The sequence below is a fragment of the Lagenorhynchus albirostris genome, chromosome 15 (genome assembly GCF_949774975.1).
Source record: "Lagenorhynchus albirostris chromosome 15, mLagAlb1.1, whole genome shotgun sequence".
NCBI lineage: Eukaryota > Metazoa > Chordata > Mammalia > Artiodactyla > Delphinidae > Lagenorhynchus > Lagenorhynchus albirostris.
In genome coordinates, this window is record NC_083109.1 from 71,600,052 (window position 1) to 71,620,004 (window position 19,953).

At 56.8% G+C, this 19,953-nt stretch overlaps 3 protein-coding genes across 9 annotated transcripts; 1 reads left to right on the forward strand and 2 right to left on the reverse strand.

Annotated features, from left to right (window-relative positions):
• TBX6 (T-box transcription factor 6) lies at positions 1-4,370 on the forward strand. 2 transcript variants are annotated; one of them, XM_060123666.1, is made up of 8 exons: positions 1-286; positions 369-603; positions 1,518-1,785; positions 1,867-2,013; positions 2,091-2,161; positions 3,330-3,403; positions 3,486-3,669; positions 3,752-4,370. In XM_060123666.1, exons 1-8 carry the CDS (start codon positions 169-171, stop codon positions 3,963-3,965), a joined length of 1,311 nt encoding a protein of 436 aa, XP_059979649.1. In that variant the 5' UTR covers positions 1-168; the 3' UTR covers positions 3,966-4,370. The 2 variants fall into 2 exon arrangements, with proteins under 2 accessions (XP_059979649.1, XP_059979648.1); XM_060123665.1 differs by having other exon boundaries at positions 1,518-2,013.
• Positions 4,371-4,802: 432 nt separating this feature from the next.
• On the reverse strand, positions 4,803-12,653 carry PPP4C (protein phosphatase 4 catalytic subunit). 5 transcript variants are annotated; one of them, XM_060123673.1, is made up of 9 exons: positions 12,629-12,653; positions 11,772-11,933; positions 8,225-8,276; positions 7,644-7,694; positions 7,319-7,420; positions 6,531-6,704; positions 6,312-6,438; positions 5,331-5,520; positions 4,803-5,245 (listed from the first exon to the last, which is right to left on the reverse strand). In XM_060123673.1, exons 2-9 carry the CDS (start codon positions 11,867-11,869, stop codon positions 5,116-5,118), a joined length of 924 nt encoding a protein of 307 aa, XP_059979656.1. In that variant the 5' UTR covers positions 11,870-11,933; positions 12,629-12,653; the 3' UTR covers positions 4,803-5,115. The 5 variants fall into 5 exon arrangements, with proteins under 5 accessions (XP_059979656.1, XP_059979654.1, XP_059979653.1 ...); XM_060123671.1 differs by lacking the exon at positions 12,629-12,653 and adding an exon at positions 12,165-12,321; XM_060123670.1 differs by lacking the exon at positions 12,629-12,653 and having other exon boundaries at positions 7,123-7,420; positions 8,020-8,276; positions 11,772-11,869.
• Positions 12,654-14,646: 1,993 nt separating this feature from the next.
• ALDOA (aldolase, fructose-bisphosphate A) lies at positions 14,647-19,895 on the reverse strand. Of its 2 annotated transcripts, XM_060123667.1 has the most exons (10): positions 19,765-19,831; positions 18,665-18,728; positions 17,238-17,364; positions 16,941-17,152; positions 16,415-16,469; positions 16,124-16,284; positions 15,693-15,776; positions 15,401-15,575; positions 15,039-15,238; positions 14,647-14,950 (listed from the first exon to the last, which is right to left on the reverse strand). In XM_060123667.1, the coding sequence occupies exons 3-10, from the start codon at positions 17,347-17,349 to the stop codon at positions 14,855-14,857; spliced, it is 1,095 nt and encodes a 364-aa protein (XP_059979650.1). In that variant the 5' UTR covers positions 17,350-17,364; positions 18,665-18,728; positions 19,765-19,831; the 3' UTR covers positions 14,647-14,854. The 2 variants fall into 2 exon arrangements, with proteins under 2 accessions (XP_059979650.1, XP_059979651.1); XM_060123668.1 differs by lacking the exon at positions 18,665-18,728 and having other exon boundaries at positions 19,765-19,895.
• Between the last annotated feature and the right edge of the window lie 58 nt (positions 19,896-19,953).

The following is a 19,953-nucleotide window of genomic DNA, read 5'->3' on the forward strand; positions in this document are numbered from 1 at the left end:
CCTTCCAGGCCCCAGGGGTCTCCACCCCAGCCTAACTCCAGGGCCCCAAAGAGGGGAGGGGCTGTGATCCTGGGTCTGGAAGGGGCTGAGCTGTGAGCTATAAAGGGGGCATCTCTCAGCACTGGGGCACTCTAGGCAGCGTGACCTGAGGCCAGACAGAACTACTCCATGTACCATCCACGAGAGTTGTACCCCTCCCTGGGGACCGGCTACCGCCTAGGGGCCCCCCAGCCCGGAGCAGATTCCAGCTTCCCGCCTGCCCTGGCAGAGGGCTACTGCTACCCCGGTGAGCAGTGGGAGCAGCTCCTGGGTAGGAACTGGGGTGGAGGCTGTGGCCCTCGGCTGGCTCATTCTCCTCCCATCTCCAGATCTGGACGCTCCCAAACTGGATTGCTTCCTCTCCGGGATTGAGGCTGCTCCCCGAACTCTGGCCGCTCCCCCACCTCTACCCCCGCTGCCCCCAACCCTGGGCACTGAGGCGCCCCCTCCAGCCCCAGAGAGCCTACATCCACTCCCCGGAGTCAGCCTGAGCCTGGACAACCGGGAGTTGTGGAAAGAGTTCAACTCCGTGGGAACAGAGATGATCATCACCAAAGCTGGGAGGTGAGGGGTCTGGGCCAGGGTCCGAAGACCCAGTATGTTCCTGGTGGGGGTCTCTTGGGAAAGGCAGAGTCCCCGGTGATGGGGCTACGTGTGGGGATTCCTAGGGAGGCTAGAGCTCTGCCTGAGTTCAGAGTGTGACTGTGGCCTGGGTCAGGGGTTCTTCTGTGGCTGGACCAGGGGTCATTCTGTGGCAAGTGTCAAGGGTCAGTCTGTGGAGTCTGTGGCTGGTTTGGGGACTAACCTATGGCAAGGGTCCTAGGTCAGTCTGGGCTGGGGGCAGAAGGTCGGGCTGGGTTATGAGTTAGTACGTGGCCTAGATCAGGGGTCAGTCTGTGCCTAGAGTCAGCATTCAGACTATGACTGGGGTCAAGGGCCAGCCACTGACCAGCATCAGGGAAGTCTGGCCAGGATCTGGGGTCACCTTGGAGGCAGGGATATGGTCAGTGTGCAGTCTTTATCTAGGCCAGGAGCTCAGGCACTAGCGTGGTGAGTCCCCTTTTTATTTTCTCTGAAGCAAGTTTGTCCAGCAGCTGTAGATTCTGGTGCTGGAGATCAAGTGAGGAGACCAGGGTGGGGAGCAGAAGGCTCCTGGCAAGATTTCCAGAAGAAAAGTGTGTCACTCCTGCTTCTGCAAATGGAGTTTGAAGGGCCAGGGGTCAGGAGTCCGGACTCTGCTCCTAACCTGCTGTGTGACTCTGGTCAGATCACCTGACCCCGTTGGTCCTGTTTCTCGTCTGTAAAATGGGATGAGACAAGCTTATAGCTCTAAGATCCTGCCCTCTAAGTTCTGATTCCGCATCCCTCGATTTTCCGTGACAACTGCGTGAGCCAGTGGCTATGCCTTCTTGCGAGTGCTGTGCCCACCGCCGGCCACTGAGTAGCTCCAGGCCTCTCCCGTCCCTTCCCCTGTGCAGGCGCATGTTCCCTGCTTGCCGAGTATCAGTCACTGGCCTGGACCCCGAGGCCCGCTACCTGTTTCTTCTGGATGTGGTTCCGGTGGACGGGGCTCGCTACCGCTGGCAGGGCCGGCGCTGGGAGCCCAGCGGCAAGGCAGAGCCCCGCCTGCCTGACCGCGTTTACATTCATCCTGACTCTCCTGCCACCGGTGCCCACTGGATGCGGCAGCCTGTGTCTTTCCATCGTGTCAAGCTCACCAACAGCACACTGGACCCCCATGGCCACGTGAGGCCCAGGCTGGGACCCCCGGATAAGGGTTGGGGGTGGGACCAGGGTAGGGGGTCACGCCTGTTTCTTCCCTCCCAGCTGATCTTGCACTCCATGCATAAGTATCAGCCCCGCATACACCTGGTGCGGGCCGCCCAGCTTTGCAGCCAACACTGGGGGGGCGTTGCCTCCTTCCGCTTCCCCGAGACCATGTTCATCTCCGTGACAGCCTACCAGAACCCACGGGTGAGTGACCCTGCTTGAGGGGGTGGCCGTGCCCTGCCCAGGCTGTGGGAGTTTTGACTCTGGATGTGCACCCCCAGATCACACAACTGAAGATCGCAGCCAACCCCTTTGCCAAGGGCTTCCGGGAGAATGGCAGAAACTGTAAGAGGTGGGCATCATTCATTCATTCATTCACTCGTTCATTCATCAAATGTTTATTAATCGTCCACTGTGTGCCAGGCACTGTGCTGGATGCCAGGAACACAATGTAAGTAAAAGCATGTATTCACTCACTGATTTGACAAATACTTATTTAGCACCAGCTTATGTGCCAGGCACAGTTCTAGGCAGTGAGGATACAACAGTGAACAAACCAAAGCCCCTGCCCTCATGGAACTGGTGATACTCTAGTGGGCAGAGTAGACAAGAGAAATAAATATATAATATGTTAGGGGTAAGTTCTAAGGAGAAAAGAAAGCAAGCGAGGATCAGAAGGAATGGAGAGAGGTATTTATTAGATAAGAGGCCTGGAAATGCCTCACTAAGCGGACATTTGAGAAAAGACTCGGAGGAAGTATGGGAGGGAGCCAGGTGGATATCTGGGAACATGCCAGGGCCCTGAGGTGGGAGCATGCCTGCGGTATGGCGGGTGTGGAGTGAGAGAGGTGATGGGTAGCCAGGTTATGGTGGGCTGTAAAGGTTTCATTCGTTAGCACACTGGCTTCTAACTAACCCCTTCAGAGCTGGCCCTTGCCCTCAAGACACTTAGAGTCAGGCAGAAGAGATAGATATTCATTCAAGGATCACCCTAACTAATGTAACAGTATCACTCTCGACAAAGGTTATCAGGGAGGGCGTGTGGTGCTGTGGGAAGTCAGGAGGCCTCCTTTGAGGAAGTTATGCTTGAACTGAGACAAGAAGGAGGAGTAAAGCAGGTGAAGAGGGGACAGACGGGGATTCCAGAGTGTGGCTGAAAGGCAGCTGGTGGAGATGGGCAGAGTGAACAAGGTGGCATGAGCTGGGACCAGACCACGCCCTGGCCTTGTTGCTTGGGAAGGAGTCTCCACGGATTCTAAATGCAATAGGAAACCATTAGAAAGTTGTTAAGTGGAGAATAAATCCCAGCTCTGCTATTTCCTAGTCATTTAATTCTCTGGCCTTCCATTTCTTCTTCTGTAAAATGGGTATAAAGTGGCACCTACCTGATAGGGTCCCTGGGTGAAATGCCTGGCACCTGGTAAGTGCTCTTATTACCATCATCACCATCACCATTATCATCATCGTCATCATCATCATCATCAATCATCATCATCAGCATCATCATCACTGTTCCCCAGGGAGCGAGACGCCCGTGTGAAGAGGAAACTGCGGGGCCCAGAGCCAGTAGCCACAGCGACCTATGGGAGTGGAGGTGAGTGTAGGCCCAGTGGTGATGGGGCCAGGCCTGAGATGCTGATCCTCCTTAGCCCACACTGTCCCTTCTGTCTCCCCAGATGCACCGGGTGGTCCCTGTGATTCCACCCTGGGCGGGGACGCTCGTGAGTCAGATCCAGAGCAGGCCCCAGCACCCGGGGAAGCTGCCCCGGCCCCAGCTCCTCCCTGTGGTGGCCCCAGTGCTGAGGCCTACCTTCTGCACCCTGCAGCTTTCCACGGGGCCCCTGGTCACCTTCCGACCAGGTGAGTGGGGCAAGGGCACAGGGCTGGGCTCTTCCAGGCTGGGGATCCCTCTCCCCTGTTCTGATTCCTCTCTGCACTTCAGGAACCCCAGCTTCCCTGAGGCTCCAGACTCTGGGCGCCCAGCCCCCTACTCAGCTGCCTTCCTGGAGCTGCAGCCCGGGCCACCAGGCTCAGGATACCCAGCAGCGGCACCCCCAGCGTCCTTTGCCTCGCACTTCCTCCAAGGGGGCCCCTTCCCTCTGCCCTACCCTGGGCCTGGGGCTTACCTGGATGTGGGCTCCAAACCAATGTACTGAGCCTTTGCTAAGCCCCTCTGCCTCCCTCCCCATCTTCCATCACAAACCTCCAGTTCCCCTCCCCCAGGCCTGTTGCCCCCTCACTTCCACTGGCCCCATCCCCCACGCCAAATGGCTGCCTCGGGCCTCCCCCACCCCACTTCACACTTTGATTTCACTCCTACCCGCCTCTGGCTTCAAAGCTCTGGCTAAGCCGCTGGGAGTCCAGCTGGGGCCAGCTTCCCCTTCCCGGCTCTCACCTCAGTGTGAATGGAGGGAGGCTCTGCCTGGCCAAATGGGACCTGGGACCAGCACTCCCACCTCCCAGCCTCACCCTTGGGCCCGGCAAGTTCTACCCCCTCGCCCCAGTGCAAGCCACGCCGGTCTCTTCTCAGGACTAGAGTATCTTTTGTTAATAAAACTCGGAAGACATCAGTGTTCTGGAAACATTGAGCTAATGGTGTTCGGCCCGGAGTGGGGCTGTGTGAGCACAGGTTCTGTGAGGAGACCCAGGCCCCAGTCTAGACTTGTCATTTCCAGCTGCTTGACCTTGTGCGTGTAAATCAACACTCTGGGCCTGTTTCCTCTTCAGGAAAACGGGGGAATCAGTGTCTTGACACTCAATGTTCTGAGAATTAAATAGGGCTGCCTGAGAACGCGCCCCTCTACCTAGCACTCAGGAAGCCCTCGGGAGCGGTCACTGTCACTGGATGGGGACCAGGAGGCTCTGGGCAAGTTGGCGCCTGAGCCGCACCTTGCTGGCAGGACTGGGGCTCCAGGGCAGTCAATGTCCTGACGTCTACCAGGCTGCGCTGGCACCACTGCTCATCCCCAATCAATTCCGACACAAACCCAAAGTCCATTTTTCTTCTTTTATTAGATTTTTTTCTTTTTTTTTTTCTTCTCAAAATTTTTATCTAAAAACAAACAAAAAAAAAGAAAAAAAAAGAAAAACAAAATTATTGGAAACTTCACGGTTCAAGTGGGGAGACACGGGAGGAGGAACATGGAGCCAAGGCTCCAAGCCTCTCCAGAAAAGTCCTCACCCGCGAAGTGCCCTCTTTTGGGGGGACAGCATAGCCGGGGACAGCCCCCCAGCCTTCGTCTGAAGAGGGCAGAGTCACAGTGGTCCAGGGGCCAGAGGGGCTGGAGGGGGCAGGGGCCAGAGGGGTCACAGGAAGTAGTCAGCCACGGGCTTTTTGGAGGGGATGCCCCGTGTCTCTTGGGGAGCGGCCTCAAAGATGATGAAATCTTTCTGGAGATGCTCGTCCAGCTCCAAGATGGCTGCCACATTCCCACAGCTGGAAGTCGGAGGGCAGCAGTGTTAAAGGAGCGGGTCGGGTCAGCCTAGATCCCCACCTCAACCTCCCAGCCCAGGCAGCTCACCGGTAGCAGTAGTTGGGTGCCGACCACACAGTGAGTACAGTCTCGTTGAAGTGCCATTTGTAACCTTCCATCACCAGTTGGTGGGCGCGGCAGATCATGTCAATGTCGTTGGCTGCATTGAACTGGGCCACCACGTCACTGCCAAATAGGTAGCCAGCCCCACGGGGGCTCACGCCCCAGCCTGTTGTGTCTGAGGCAGATGAGGGTAGGGATGCCGAGAGGGTGTCTTCAGGGCATCAGTGGCTATCCGCGGCCCTCTGCAGCAGAGTGCCCTGTCCCTCCCCCAGTTAGGCCTGTGCAGCAGGAGCACAGGGCCCGAATGCGTTGAGGGAGCCTGGGGGCAGGACAGCAAATGCTGAAGCAGATAAGCTCCAAAGAAGAAAGAATTTCCTGATAGTTGAGCCACCTCACCATCAGGGTGACCATGTAATTTACTGTCCAAACAGGTACACACAAGAGCGAAAGGAGGTGCTGACAGTAACCGCACCAGGACAGCACCTGTGACCCCGGGCTGCCCAGCCGGCGGGGAGGTAGTAACAGGGCAGCGAGGGAGTGGAGGCTGCTGTTACAGCACAAGAGCCCTAGACGGGGATGAGGAGGCTTGGCTTTCATCCCGGCTCTGCTCCATACTAGCTGAGGAGGCCCACAAAGTGAGGGGTCCTCAGGGGGCTACCATTCTGGGAGTCTGACCTCTGCAGAAGCCCCTTCACATTCAGGGAGCCGATGATTCTGTCCTCAACAAGCCCCTGAGCAATGACATACATCCCCACCAATCCCCCAGCTCAAAGCACCCAGCTCCCCATGCTCTCCTCCTCCTCAAGGGTGCCAGCCAGTTGGCCGTCAAGCACGGACGCCAGTGAGGACCAGCCCCGCTCTGCTCTGCCCCAAACTCACCGGCTTGGGCTGTCCCTTCGAGGCACCTGCTTTAACCACAGGACCCCGAGTCACCCACTAAACTAAGAGTAGAGCTCCTGCCCTCACCTTCAGGGTCGGACCAGAGCAGGTCACACATGGGCCCGTCATGAGGCACCTCTTGCTTTCGGTCAATTGTCCGGATCTGGTCCAGTGTCTGGATGGAGGGGGAAAGGCCCCCGTGCACACAGAAGATCTACAGGGGAGAGCGAGACAGGTGGGAAGGGAGGCTGAGGCCCGGTGCCTCTTCCATCTCTCCCATCCCCGGGAGCTGTGTGGCGGGCCTACCTTGCCATCGATGATGGCCGACAGGCTGAGGTAGTCAAAGATCTCAGTGCAGTAGCGCCACACGGTCACCGAGCCGTACTTGCGCAGACACTCGTCATAAAAGCCGTAGACCTGGGTGATCTGACGGCTTTCGTGGTTGCCCCGGATCAGGGTGATGCGGTCAGGATAGCGAACCTGGAGGTAGGCACCATGCCAGGCCTGGGGTCGAGGCTCTGTCTCGTGCTCCTAGATGTCCTCACATCTGCCAGCCCCGCTCCATCCTCATCACTACTGCCGTGGCCCAGATTCATGTCACCTCTGCCTGAACTGTGTTACATCCACCTCACACACTCCCGGTCCCTCCTCCAGAGGATGCAAAGCTGAATCCTCTCCCACCTCCTGCCCCCCTCACATCAACTACAAACCTAATGGCCCCTCCTTCATCCACCAGGTACAGACCAAGCCCTTAGCGAGACACTCAGAGCACTCTGTCATCTGGTCCCTTACAGCCTCTCTCCCGCAATGGATAATGCACCCAGCTGAACTCAACTCCTTGCCACTTTCTGAACTGGATGAGCCTCTATTTCCTCCCCTACAATGCCGTCCCTCTGACCTCATCCTCCAGGGGCCCAATCAGATGTCCCCAAGTCAAGGAAAGCTTCTCTGACCACCCAAGCAGAATGTGTCCGTCACCAGCAGCACAGCTCAAGAGTTGGGGGTGGATGGGCAGGAGATGAGGGTGGAAAGGATGCAGACAGGTCAGGCCTGAGGTGGCCCAGGTCTGGGGTCCAGAAGTCGGGGGGTCCCACCTTAAGTGCCAGCAGCAGGAGGAACGTTTCGACGCTGTAGAAACCACGATCCACAAAGTCCCCCATGAAGAGGTAGTTAGTCTCAGGGACGTCGCCTCCCACCTGGGGAGGGAGGAAGAAGGTTCTGCTTGGTCCTAAACTGTCCCCGACCCACTGTGGTGGCCCATTTCCAGTCAAGTTGAGGCCCTTCTTTCACAATGGGCCCACCTGACTAGGGGCCTCTGGCCTCCACTCCACTCACCTAACTCGAAAGTTTCCACTCTCAGTTAAAGGGGTCTTCCAGTCATCCCCCAGGTCACCTTTCCCATTGTTTCCCCACACTCACTCTGAACAGCTCCTTGAGGTCATAGAATTGTCCATGGATGTCACCGCATACCTGGAAGTGAGAAAGCAGGTCGGAACTCAACAGTCCGAAAGCCTCTGCTACCAGGGGCTGTCCTTCAAAACACCCACTGCTTGAGAAGATCCTTATCTCTCTCGGCTAAGCCTCTGCTTCTCAGGGCCAAGAATCTACTCTCCTACTCCAATCCCCCCATCCCGCACTGAGTGCCAACTATTCTGGGGGCAAGAGCTAGAGCCAATTCTTTCCAGCTAGACCTGCAGCTCCCAGAGGACCTGGCCCCCTCCTCTCCCTACTCCCCACCAGGGACCCAGAATAAAGTCACTAATAACACACAGGAACATATGGAGTCATCACTCACCAAACTGAGTTCTTCTGCCCTGGTCAAGAGCATCCCTCCAACGACTCCAAAGACCCTGCCCATAACAGCCAATTCTTCTAGCAAAGCTCCCCTGAAGATGGGGCTCTCAGGGATGAGGGGTAGACCTCAGAGCCCACAAGATTAACGGGAATGACCACGTGCCTAAAAGACCAAGCCAGGCTGTGGAGGGGCAGCGGGTACTCACTGTGACTGGCGAGTCCACCCTCTGCACGTTGCTCTCCTCCACCAAGATCTCTCTGGAGACAGGAGAAGACCAGGGTCACCAAAGCTGAGCCAGCCCAACCCTATTCCTGACCTTTTCTGCGGGGTAGGGGAGGATATGAGGCTGTCCTTGAACCTCTAGGGGGCAGGTCGGAGGTGTGCAATTTCCCCAGGATAGCCTGACCACAGCCCCACTGCTCGAGACCCTTCTGTGTGTGGCTCCCTGCTGCCAACAGGCCAAAGCCCAAGCTCTCGTTCAGCCTTTGCAAGGAGTCTGGGACTTTCCCGACCTTGACCCTCCATGCTGCTCCCTTTCACACAGCCAGCACTTACTCCCAGAAAACAGATGTCCTCCTCCTCCTCTCCACAGGGCCCTCTGCTCAGAGACCGTGCCCTTGGCTGAGCTCTTACAGCCCTTCTCTCCCCACCACAGGGGCCTCCTCCCGGACTGTCCCAAGTCATAGGGCTGGTGCCCTGGGCAGGCCGGCCGTCGGAGGCACCTTCAAAGTGATACGCTGTTGATGCTTTTCTATTATTTATTTAGAGGAAGTGAGGACTTTGTCCTCCCTTTCTCCTTGCAGTGCAGTCAACTTCTACCTGAGTGAGCTTGACATGACATTGCTTTGTCCATTACAGACACCTAATAGTAAGTAGTGCCGTGTTTCTAGATTTTGTCCTTGATGATCACAGCAGCCGTGAACACTTCAGTTCATACCACGTGCCAGGACGGTAGTAAGAGCTCTGCACAGATGATGCAGGTAATCAAACCACCACCCTCGAAGGCAGGCACTGTGATGATTCCTATGGCTCAGATGAAGAAAGCGGCCAGTCACACAGGCAGAAACTGAACCAAGGCAGCCTGCTCCAGAGTGTGGCCCTTACCAAGCTAGTCTGACGTGGGAGGCACTTGCTCAGCCCTCTCTCTGCCAGTCCCCTCCCACAAGACCAGGAGTTCCCTGGGCTTAGGGTGCTCTGTATGACTAAGGTGGCTCCAGGGAGGTGTGCCTCGGTTTCCAGGAGTGGCAGGAGGCGCTGGCGGTGGCCCAAGGGGCCAAACAGCAGCAAGGCTCTCCCACCTGTACTGCGTCTTGTGCCAAACATCCGCCACGTGACTGCTTATAATGACCTTTCCAACTGACTCGGGAGGTTCCTTCCATCCTCATCTGACAAAGGAACTGAGGCTTTAGAGAAAAAAGGGTCAGAATCGAGGTCACAAAGCTGGAGAGTGGCTGAATTGGAACCTCGGGGACCCAATTTCCTGAGACTTTATACCAGCCCCTTCCACAGACTCTGGGTTGCAACCTACCTCAGTGCCAGCAAGGCCTCAGCACAGCGTGGGAACCAGGCCCCAGCTCTGTCACCTGCAGCACACCACCAGCCCTCTCACGGCTCACACCTGCTCACCTTCACTTCCACAACGAACACTGCCGACCAAAGCGCCAGACCCTGACCCTGGATATGAAGAATCTCATGCAGGCTCCGTAAGGATTTCAAAGACTTGGAGATGTAGAGTGACTTGACCAGGGTCACACTGTTTATAGGTGACAAGGCCATACTTCCTACCGAAGACCACCCCCGATTCAAAACCCTCGGCCGTTCTAATGTGCTGATGTTTTTCACAAGAGCAAATTCAGCTCCCAGGCCTCTGTAGTTCCAAGGTTTTGAGCCTCCATACCCTCTGAGCAAGCAAAAGCTCCTGACACGACCAGCCTCAGCCTGGGCCCCTGGTGGGTCCTCAGGAGGCCATGGCCAGGTGCTAGAGTTGGTCCTCCTCCAGATTGGGCCTGGGATTACAATGGCCACCTCAGGCCTGAGCCTAATACCTCCAAGCTCCATCTTAGGAGCTGGGCAGGACCCTTCCACCCCTCAGTAGCCCCCTGCTGCCTCTCACAGAGTCTAAATGTCTGTCTGCCTGGCTGTCAGTGAGCGTGGAGTATGGCCAAAGACCTGGATCCAAAACCAGGCTCCCCGCCGATCAGCTGTGAGACCAGGGGCAAGACATTATCTTCTCTGAGGCTCAGTGTCCTCTCTGTGAAAAACTCACCCCATGCCCTGCCTATTCCACAGGGCTGCAAAGAGCAATGAAGACTGAATACATGACGAGCCACAGATGAGCATTTAAAAGCAGGCCCTGCCTGTTCACCAAATCCATGCAGGACCTGTCCGGCTGTTACAGGTTTGTGTGGGGCAAAGCCAAGCAAAGAGCCCGACGGCCACTTTCTCTCTGGGTGGCCTTGGTCAAATCACTAGGCTTCAAGGAGTCACAGCTTCCTGTTCTGTAAAATGGGCCTAATAATTCCAACCTCACTGGATGGCTGTGGGAAGGAGATGGATACAAGTTCTTTGGCAGTACAAGGCCAGGCTGGCAGTGGGCCTGTCGTTCCATCAATGTGGGGTGGTTCTGCTGGCACTTTCCCCACAATTCTCCAGCATGGTGGAAGCCATGGAAAGTTCCTCAGGAGGCAGGTAACTGGTCTCCTCACCGCTGCCCACACATCTCAGGGCTCCACTCCTATTCTCACCCTGCTAGGAATGCCCTTCCTCACTGGGCCTGCCCCCATCAGCCATCCAAATTATTTTCACCTTTCAAGGCCACCTTCTCTCATAATCCTTCTCTAATAACTTCTGTCCATATCAGCATTGCCCTCTTCCTACAAAATAATTTCAGTAACACCCAACGTTTGTCCAGCACTTACATTTTACCAAAGCCTATGCTAAGCACATCCCAAGCACCAACCATCTTATTAAGTACTATTATCCCCACATGAAGAAACAGAGTCTCAGAGACCTCAACATCACCAACACAGCGAGGAAGTTGGCAGAGCTGATTCCAACCTAGTGCCATCATATTCCAAAACCTGGTTCTTCATCACTATGTCACCCTACTTGCCACAGAACTGAGTTGGGCCTCCCGCCACACCTTGCTTAATTCTACTCTGGCTTATTGGCTACTATTTCCTAGGCTCCCACAATGAATATGAGAGTGATCCAACTCCACTGTCTTGCATTATGGCCCGAAAAGGGACAGGACATGGAGAACTGGCTTCATGATCCATCCCTTAATTGCTGAATATGAGAGTCCTCACCTGTAAGATGGGATCAATTCCATCCACCTTTTAGGGTTGTTATTGGAATTAAAAGAACACTGTAAACCACAGAGTCTTTAGTTTTTCTGCCTTGAACTCCTGTTCTTGCTGACACTCCCTTTTATCATCTTATTCTTCGAGGTCTATCCCAAAGTTCCTCCAAGAGACGTTCTCTGTTCCCCCCCCCCAGACAGACAGGGTTGTTTCCCTGAGCTTCCTAAGTACTTTCTGTAACTAACTCCACTGAAAACACATCATCTAATACTTCAAGTGACTTCATCCAGGTCTGTCTTCCCCCAACAGGCTGGCTGCTCCTCGAGGGAAGAGGCCCTATTCCGCTCCTCTCCAGGAAAGCTTCCAGGAGGAGCCAGGCCCAAAGTTCTCAGCTGGATTTGCCCGAGGCCGGAACCCCAGGCCTCTCTTCCCCGGAGCCACAGGACTCACCTAGCCTTAGCGCACAGGGCCTTAACTTCGCTCTCCTTGATGAGCTCGCAGCGCCGCAGCTGCTCGATCTGCCGGTCCAGGTCGCTTATCTCCGCCATGGCCCACCCCCCGGCGCGGGTCAGAGCCGGGGCCGCCGCCCCCTCCGCACCGCACAGGGGTCTCCTGGGAAAGGCGAAGACAAGCCCGCGGATCAGAGTGTCCCTAGGGGGCGCCGGGTCGGGGTCGGGGGCAACTCGATTCTGGAGCTGGCCCGGCCTCCCCACTCCCGCCTCTCCTCACATCGGCTCCCGGGCCCCCAGCGTCCCACAGGCCGGGCAGCACCCCCGCTAACTCCCGTCGAGCCCAAAGGGCCCGCGCGGGGGACGGTGGCCTAGAGGGGTCTCAGCCTATTACCGCCGCGGCAACTCCGGCTCCGGCTCCCGGGGGTCCCTGTCTTCCCCCTTCCCTCCGCTTTGGGCCGCCGCCACCACCTCTTCCACTTCCGGCCCCGCCGCGGAAGCGGAGGAAGACTAGTTCCGCCGCGTGCCGGACGTGGCGTCATACACACACTCCCCCTCCCACGCCGCGCCCTTACCCCACCCCCTCAAGCCTGGGAATGGAAATGAGCCCAAGGAACCGGATGTCGGCAACAAGCGGACGGAAGTGATTGTGGGCTAAGCCGATTGGCGCTGTGAGGGGTGTTGGGGAGCCTCAGTCCTGTCCCCCCATCTCAGTGAGGGAAACTGGAGCTGAGCCGGGACTCCACCCTGTAACTTTAAGTTACACGTTTTTGTTTACCTGTTTTAGCAGGCCTCCCCCATTACAATCCCTGAGGGATGGAACTTTGCCCTGTTAACACTTGCAGCCCCAGTGCTTACTTTGAACAAGGCCTGGAACAGTTGGCATACAGAAGTATTCGTTCAATGGTGAAGGAATTCCAGTCCGGATCTCTTTCCAGGGCCCCAGAGAAGTCTCTGCTGTGGAGGACCTCCGAAATTAGAAGTGGAGGAGTCCACCTTCCCCACACCAAGTCTATACCTCAGTTAACATGACCTCCCCGATTCCAGAATGGTCCCTTTGAAACCCCTCAGCTGCTTATTGTCTGCAGTTTTACTTTTTTTTTAGAGGAGGAAACTGGCTTAAAAAGGTTAAGTAACTTGTTCATGGTTGCATAGCTAAGAACTTTGGGTTTGAATCGAAGTTGAAGTTTTTGTTTGTTTGGCTGTGTTGGGTCTTCGTTGCTGCCTGCGGGCTTTCTCTAGTTGCAGTGAGCAGGGGCTACTCTTCATTGCAGTGCGCGGACTTATTGCGCTGGCTTCTCTTGTGGAGCACAGCACGCCGGCTTCAGTAGTTGTGGCTCGCGGGCTCTAGGGTGCATGCAGCCTCAGCAGTTGTGGCGCACGGGCTTAGTTGCTCCGCGGCATGTGGGATCATCCCGGTCCAGGGGTCGAACCCGTGTCCCCTGCATTGGCAGGTGGATTCTTAACCACTGCACCACCAGGGAAGTCCCCAAAGTTGAAATCTGAACCCAGGAAAGCTGTGTCCTCAGTTCTAGTTTCTTCTTCTGTCACTTACTCTTTCTGGCGCTTTGTCATTAGAAACTTTATAAAACATCCCAAACTGACATTTGATGTCCTCTGCTTCCCTAGTCTCTTGCTGCACGCAGAGGAAGTGATTGGTCTTTAAACAAACTTCCTGGTGTCAGAGCCCTTTTGGAATGTCCTTTTTGCTATCTTCTATGGACCCTCAATTTCTAGTTGCTTTACTTCAGACTGTTTCACAGAGAGCTGAGTGAGGCTAGGCACAGAAGTGAGGCCACAGTTTTAAGGGGCACTAGACACCAGTTCTGTTTTGGATGTAGGCAACAGATGCAAATGTGCAGAGAAAGGTAAAGGACTAAGTTCTGAAATTCCTACAAGGTACTAAGTTTCTATGCAGTGACTATAGGGATTCAGTAGGTCCAGAGATCAGAAAGGTGAAGTTTTTTTTCCCCCTCTAGAGGAGAGCTCAGACAGGAAATGGTCCACATCATGAAATTTGGGAAGTGGCAGGACTATGTCGCTGGTTATGACTAAGATCTTTAATACCCAAAAAGATCTGATATAGTTACTATTACACCCCAGCCTGGGTGAACGGAGAAGGGTTCAAAGCACGGTATAGGGAAGTGCAGGGCCCTCATTCTGGCTTCATGGAATGCAGAAGCCACAGAGGTTCAGTTCTTAACCTGGAACCTGAGCTCCACAGTTGTGTGTGTGTGCGTGTCTGTGTTGTTGAAGTGGATGTCAGAGAGCATTCCAGGTTCTTCAAGGGGTTCCACAGCCCAGAGTCTAAGAAGTCAGTTCTAATCCCATCTCCTTTTAAAATGGGAAAACAAACAAGCTTAACAGTGCAGATTAAGAAGACATGCATTAATAATCTTGTTTCAACCAAGAAACAGTGAGGCAAGATCGCCTTAAGGACAAATTGGGAATAACAGTACCTACTCCTGTAGAATACTTATCATGTTGTACGGTCTATAGATTCAGGAAATCTTAGTTTCTGTCAGTGGCTGTTTTTTTTGACAGGGGCCTTCTACACCTGTGAGTTCTGGGCCTAAAACTGAGGCTGAGGCTGCAGCCTCCTAAGACCAGCAGTTACACATGCGCTTCCCCACTGTAAGCCTTATCAGATGCTGCTGGTAGAAGGAACAGAGCACTGGGTGGTTGGAAGAAAATTCACAAGCCCTTCTCTTGAAGCCCTGGGCAAGTATTAAACAAAGTATTAAACTAGTCCACCTCCTTCACCTATTTTTCTGCTCAAGAAGGAAGAACATAATGCAAGGGCGCTTTCTCCTCTGGGCTCTGCCACCTCCCCCAGCCCTCCCCTGCCCTAGACACCACTTACATGGACAACAGACTCCCCCTTAAATAGTTGTTTATTGGCAGTAGGCTGGAAATGGCGGAGTTAGCGTACACAGACAACACCAGGCATCAATGTCACGAGGGAGGCAAGAGTGACGGGAAAGAGCAGCCTGGAGCCCCGGTTGAGGCCCCCTCTCTTCAAGAGTGAGTGTGGGAGGGGGCAGAGCCTGGAGTGTTGAGGGGGCAGCCTTAGAACACCTCCGCTTAGTAGGCATGGTTAGAGATGAAGAGGGACTCACTGGCTGCAGCCCCCGCCTTACCACTTGGGGTGTACTTTCCTTGGCAGGCAAGGCTGTTGGCCTAAAAGGGGAGAGGAGCCAGAGTGAGAAGGTTCCTTCTCAGATCCCATCCACCCCAGCACCCTGCCCACCTCCTGCCCCATCCTCACCAGGGCTCGCTTGACGTATTCTTCCTGGGCAGCCTTCAGGTTCTCCTTCTTTCCACCCCAAGTCTTCAGGGCAGAGGCCTGCAGGGCTCGGCCGTAAGAGAAGGTCAGCGCCCACGGCTTCAGCAGGGGACACTTGTTGATGGCGCTGAGGTTGATGGATGCCTCCTCTTCACTCTGGCCTCCAGATAGGAAGGTGATCCCTGTAGAAGAAGGGGGTGAAATGGGGGTAGGGGCTGTAGTCAGAGACCCGGGGGACTGGTAGGAGGCCCTAGAAGCTGACCTGGAAATTAGAGCACATGGGCACAAGGTTTATGGGTACAGTGTCTACCTCCCAGAGGTCAAGATGAGGGTGTGGGTCTCACCAGGGACAGCGGGGGGCACTGTGCGACGCAGCGCTGTGACAGTTGCCATGGCAATCTCCTCGTGAGAATATTTATGGGTGCAGGCGTGGCCTGGGGTTACCATATTGGGCTTCAGCAAGGTGCCTTCCAGGTAGATGTGGTGGTCACTCAGAGCCTTGTAGACAGCAGCCAGCACCTACGGCAGGGCGGGACCAAAGTGGGGTGGGGTGAAGCAGGGAGGGGTACGGGGGTCAGCCCCAGAGCCCCCAGCCCAGCTCTCTAGCCCACCTCACTGCCCAGGCAGGCAACCTACCTTCTCGGTTACATACTGACAGCGTTTCAAGTCATGGTCCCCATCAGGGAGGATCTCAGGCTCCACGATGGGCACAATGCCATTCTGTGGGGTGAGGGACAGGGCAGCCTTGAGGCCTCCTAACCCAGAGCCCCACCTACGGCTCTCCACAGCCACTGACCAAGATCTTATCTCCATGACGACAGAGACCCCTGGCTTCACAGCCCTTGGCCGATTGCAGGAGATCAGCCATCTCCCCAGATCCACCTGCACAACCCCTATTCTGCTCTTCTGCTTGCAGAGCCCTCCACGGGCCCAAGCCTCGTGCTTGGTGAGGATCCGGGGCAGTTGCCTTGGGGAAGGTAGGTAGCCTGGCACATGGGTGGCAGGCTAGCTGACATGCTGGAATGGAAAGAGGTGGGAAGTGGCCTCTTGGGGACCTACAGGCCCACCTGCTGGCAGATGCTGGCATAACGGGCCAGGACATTGGCGTTTTCCATGATGGCGAGGGTGGAGGGGGTGTGTTCCCCTATCTTCAGCACACAACGCCACTTGGCAAAGTCAGCTCCGTCCTTCTTGTACTGGGCACAGCGCTCCGACAGCCCATCCAGCCCTGTAGAGGGGACGGAGGAATCAAAGCATGGCAGAGGAGGGGGCACGTGGCTCCCACACACCCTGGGCACCCAGAGGGGTACCGAGCTGGGTGGGCTGGTGGGTAGGGCTGGGAGCTAAACGGTTCTCACCTTGGGTGGTTGTCTCGCCGTTTGTTCCTGCCAGGGGTACCACACCCTTGTCTACCTGTTGGAGTGGGGCAACAACACAGGACAGGGAAGTGATCTCTAGTGCCCTTTTCTCCTCTGTAGCCCCGCCCTGTCCCCCGCTTTACTTCCTCTCTCAAGTATCTTTCCTGATTTGCAAATGTTTCACATAGTCACGTTATCTGATCCTATAGAGCAGGACACACACAGAGAGCCAGAGCTCCTACCACTTACTAACCCTATGAGCAAAACGCTTCATGGCCTTGAGCGTCTAGTTTTTCAATTGTATAATAAGTGTTAACACCTGCCTCTCACAATTGCAAGGATTAAAAATGCCAAGCAGGTCCTATATGTCTCTAGCTTTTTTACACGCGATTTGGAGGTGATCTGGGGCAGACTCCACCCAAGTCTCCAGGCTTCCGACCCGAAGTTCATCCCCCAGCCTGCTACTCTGGATTTCTTTCCCCCAGATCCATCTTACATCTCACACCCTGAGGCCTAGCCCCCTCACCTTGATGCCCACAACACCGCCCTTGGCTTTGATAACTTGGGGGAAGGGACGCCCATCATCTGTCTTCTGGTAGAGCGTCTCATGAAAGAGGATGACGCCCCCAATGCAGGGATTCACGCGGTCGTCGGCAGTCAGCAGCAGTTGGCGGTAGAAGCGCCGGTTCTCCTCGGTGTTCTCGGTGCCAATGGACTGCAGTCGCTTGGCAATGCTCCCTGGAGGGAAGCATCACATGGGAATAAGGGGATCAGCCTATCACCCCCAACCTGGGGCCCTCCTCCCACTGTGTCCTGCCCGCACCGGTGGACTCATCTGCAGCCAGGATGCCCTTGCCCGGAGCCACGATCCGGTGAGCAATGTCAGAGAGCTCCTTCTTCTGCTCCGGGGTCAGTGCTGGGTATTGGTGGGGCATGGTGCCTGTCGGTTCCTGGGCAGGAGACAGACCAGGGAGGGCTAGTTAGCAGGGTCTTCCCGTGGTCTCCCAACAAGCAAGGCCCCTTGCCTGGAGGTCAGGGCAAGGGACACTTGCTGTCCCCAGCTCTCCCCTACACCTGACTTCCCTATACTAGGCCTGCCTCCTGTACCTTTCCTAACTCTGTTGCTGGGTGTTGCCCAGCTGAGGGTGGGGCTGTATACTGGCATCTGGAGTAAAGGGAATAGGCCAGAGCCATGGACAGGCAAGTCACGTGGAAGCCGGACCCTCCTGGCTTGCGCTCTGCCATGGGGTCACCTTGCCTGGAAGCAAAACCGAACCAGAGTATTTTAGAATTAGAGGTTGTGCAGAAGGCAGAAGGCCCAACCTCCTCATCTGAAAGGAGCCTGAAAAGGGAAAAGGTCTGTGTTTCAAGCCACACAGCAACCCTAGAGCCAGATGTGAGCACAGCACCCAGATCTTCTGACTGTTACAGGAGTGTTCCTTGCAGAGATCCCAGGGCTGGCTCAGGCTCCATGGCCTCAAGGACACCCCAAGGTCAGGCTTCTCCCCCCACGGTGGGGGGAGGTTGTTAGAAAAAGGGTGTTAGGAAAAAGGCAGGAGGGTCATCAGAAGCCCAGAAAAGGGCCGCAGAGGAAGCCTAGCCCGAGGTGGAGGAAAGGGGTGGTTTGTCGCTCTCACTGGTCATACAGGGTGAGAGAAGGTGGAGGAAAGGCAAGCGCCCACCCCCTCCCCTGAAAAATGCTCATGTCTGCTCTGCGGCTGCAGCTGTTCCAGGCTCAGAATCAAGGTCACCCGATAAGGAAAAATAGGGAAAAGTGTTCATGGGGCATCAGAAGCTGCCGAGGGGTTTCCCCTGCTCGGCGGGGGCACCCGTCTCCCAGGACAGGGACCAACCACCCGCTTTCGGGAACCCTGAGGCAGTATATGAGCTGGCCCCCACCCCTCGGGGCCTCCTAGGATCCCTGCAGAGGCAAAGGGGCCATAATACTTGCACCAAGAGTCCTAACAAGAAAAGGGGAGGGGGAAATGGTACTTCATCTCGCCCTGCTTCCTTCCTCCCTGCCGTGACTCAGCGCGGAGCGGCCCTTGGACTGCGCAGCAAACCGCGGGAGCTCAAGCTGGAAGAGTTGGGGAGTCTGGGCTAGGAGCACAGGTGTGGGTGGTGGTGGAGAGGGGAGATGCTGGGCCCGGGTGGGGGGGCTCCGCGCGGACGCCCGACCCGCCACTACATCCCGGATCCTTCCCCACGACCCTCTCTCCCTGACCTTCGCACGTGGCGAGGGGCGCTCACCTGGCACAGGAGAGGGGCGGACCGGCGGGGTGCAGCGGTGGAGAGCCGCGGGCTGGCGAGTGGACTGAGGGAGCGAACACGGCAGTCGTCACCGGGACTCTGGTTCTGAGGCGCGTTCCAAGGGGAACGCAGCCTACTCAGCTCCCGAGGGGGGGGGCGCGCGGGGGCGGGCGGGAAGGAGGTGGTGCCGCGCCTTATAAAGGCACCGCTCCACCCTCCGCGGAGATTTTTCCCTTTGCAGGGGGCCGGAGGCGCCCCGGCGTCCAATTGCAGGCGAGGGACTGTGCGAGAGACCGCCCCCCGAAAGGCGAAGCCCGGAGGCGGCGCTTGGGCGAGGACAGTGCGGCGAGAACACGATCCCTTCCCCCACCCCGTCCCCCTCGGACGTGACTCGGGCCACATCCCGCGGGTCGCGGGCGCCCTCCCCTCCCTCTCCCTTCTCCTCCCCCCACCCCCCCCCCCGCTTGGCGTGCTTTGGGGCGCTGTGACTCAGCCGATTTGGGGCACCGGCAGAGATGGGGATGCGGTGGGGGTCGGGTCGGAGAAAAGCGGGTGGCACAGCCCGAGAAGACTGAGGCTCAGCTTCCCCCGCCAGGGGCCCAGTCCAGCGGCCCGGGGCAGCCCCAGCTTCCGGCTGCGCTGAGGCAGCGTGCGTCGCGTTGTAACCGAATCCAGAGGTCAAGCGACTGCGAGCCCCGGCGGAAGAGAGGGCGGCGAGGGCACGCACGGGGAGCGCGAGGAGACGGCAGGGGTTGGCAAGGGGCGGAGGCGAGGCGGCAGCGTTTCCGGGTGTCCCGCGGGGAGACATCTGCGCCCCATTCCGGCGGGTCTGTCCCGCCGCCCGGGCCGCCCCCCGAAAGCCAGACCCAGCGGAAACCCGCCGGCTACTGCTCTGCCCAAGCAAGTCTGGGGATGCGGGGCCAGAGTCCCTGCGAAACTTCTCCCTGGCACTGACTTCCTTCTCCAAAATAAAATCCGTCCGCCCGCTGTCAGCCTCCCAGATATTTTTCTAGCCTCCCCATCCTACCCGCCAGGTCTCCCCTCTTAATCCCGACGCCTTCAGCCCAGCCCCACCCCCGCTCCGTCCTGCTGGCGCCCACCTGCGAGGAGGAGGCCGAAGGAGCGGGCAGAGCCTGGTCAGCAGCGAGTGAGTCAGGCCACACCCGGGCTGGGTTATAAGGCAGCTCCTGCCCTACCCCCAACCAATGTCCCCGACCTTCTCCGGTGACCCTTGCCCTTTCCTCACCACAGATCCCCTGGCAGGGGATCTATATTTAGGGAAACCTGAA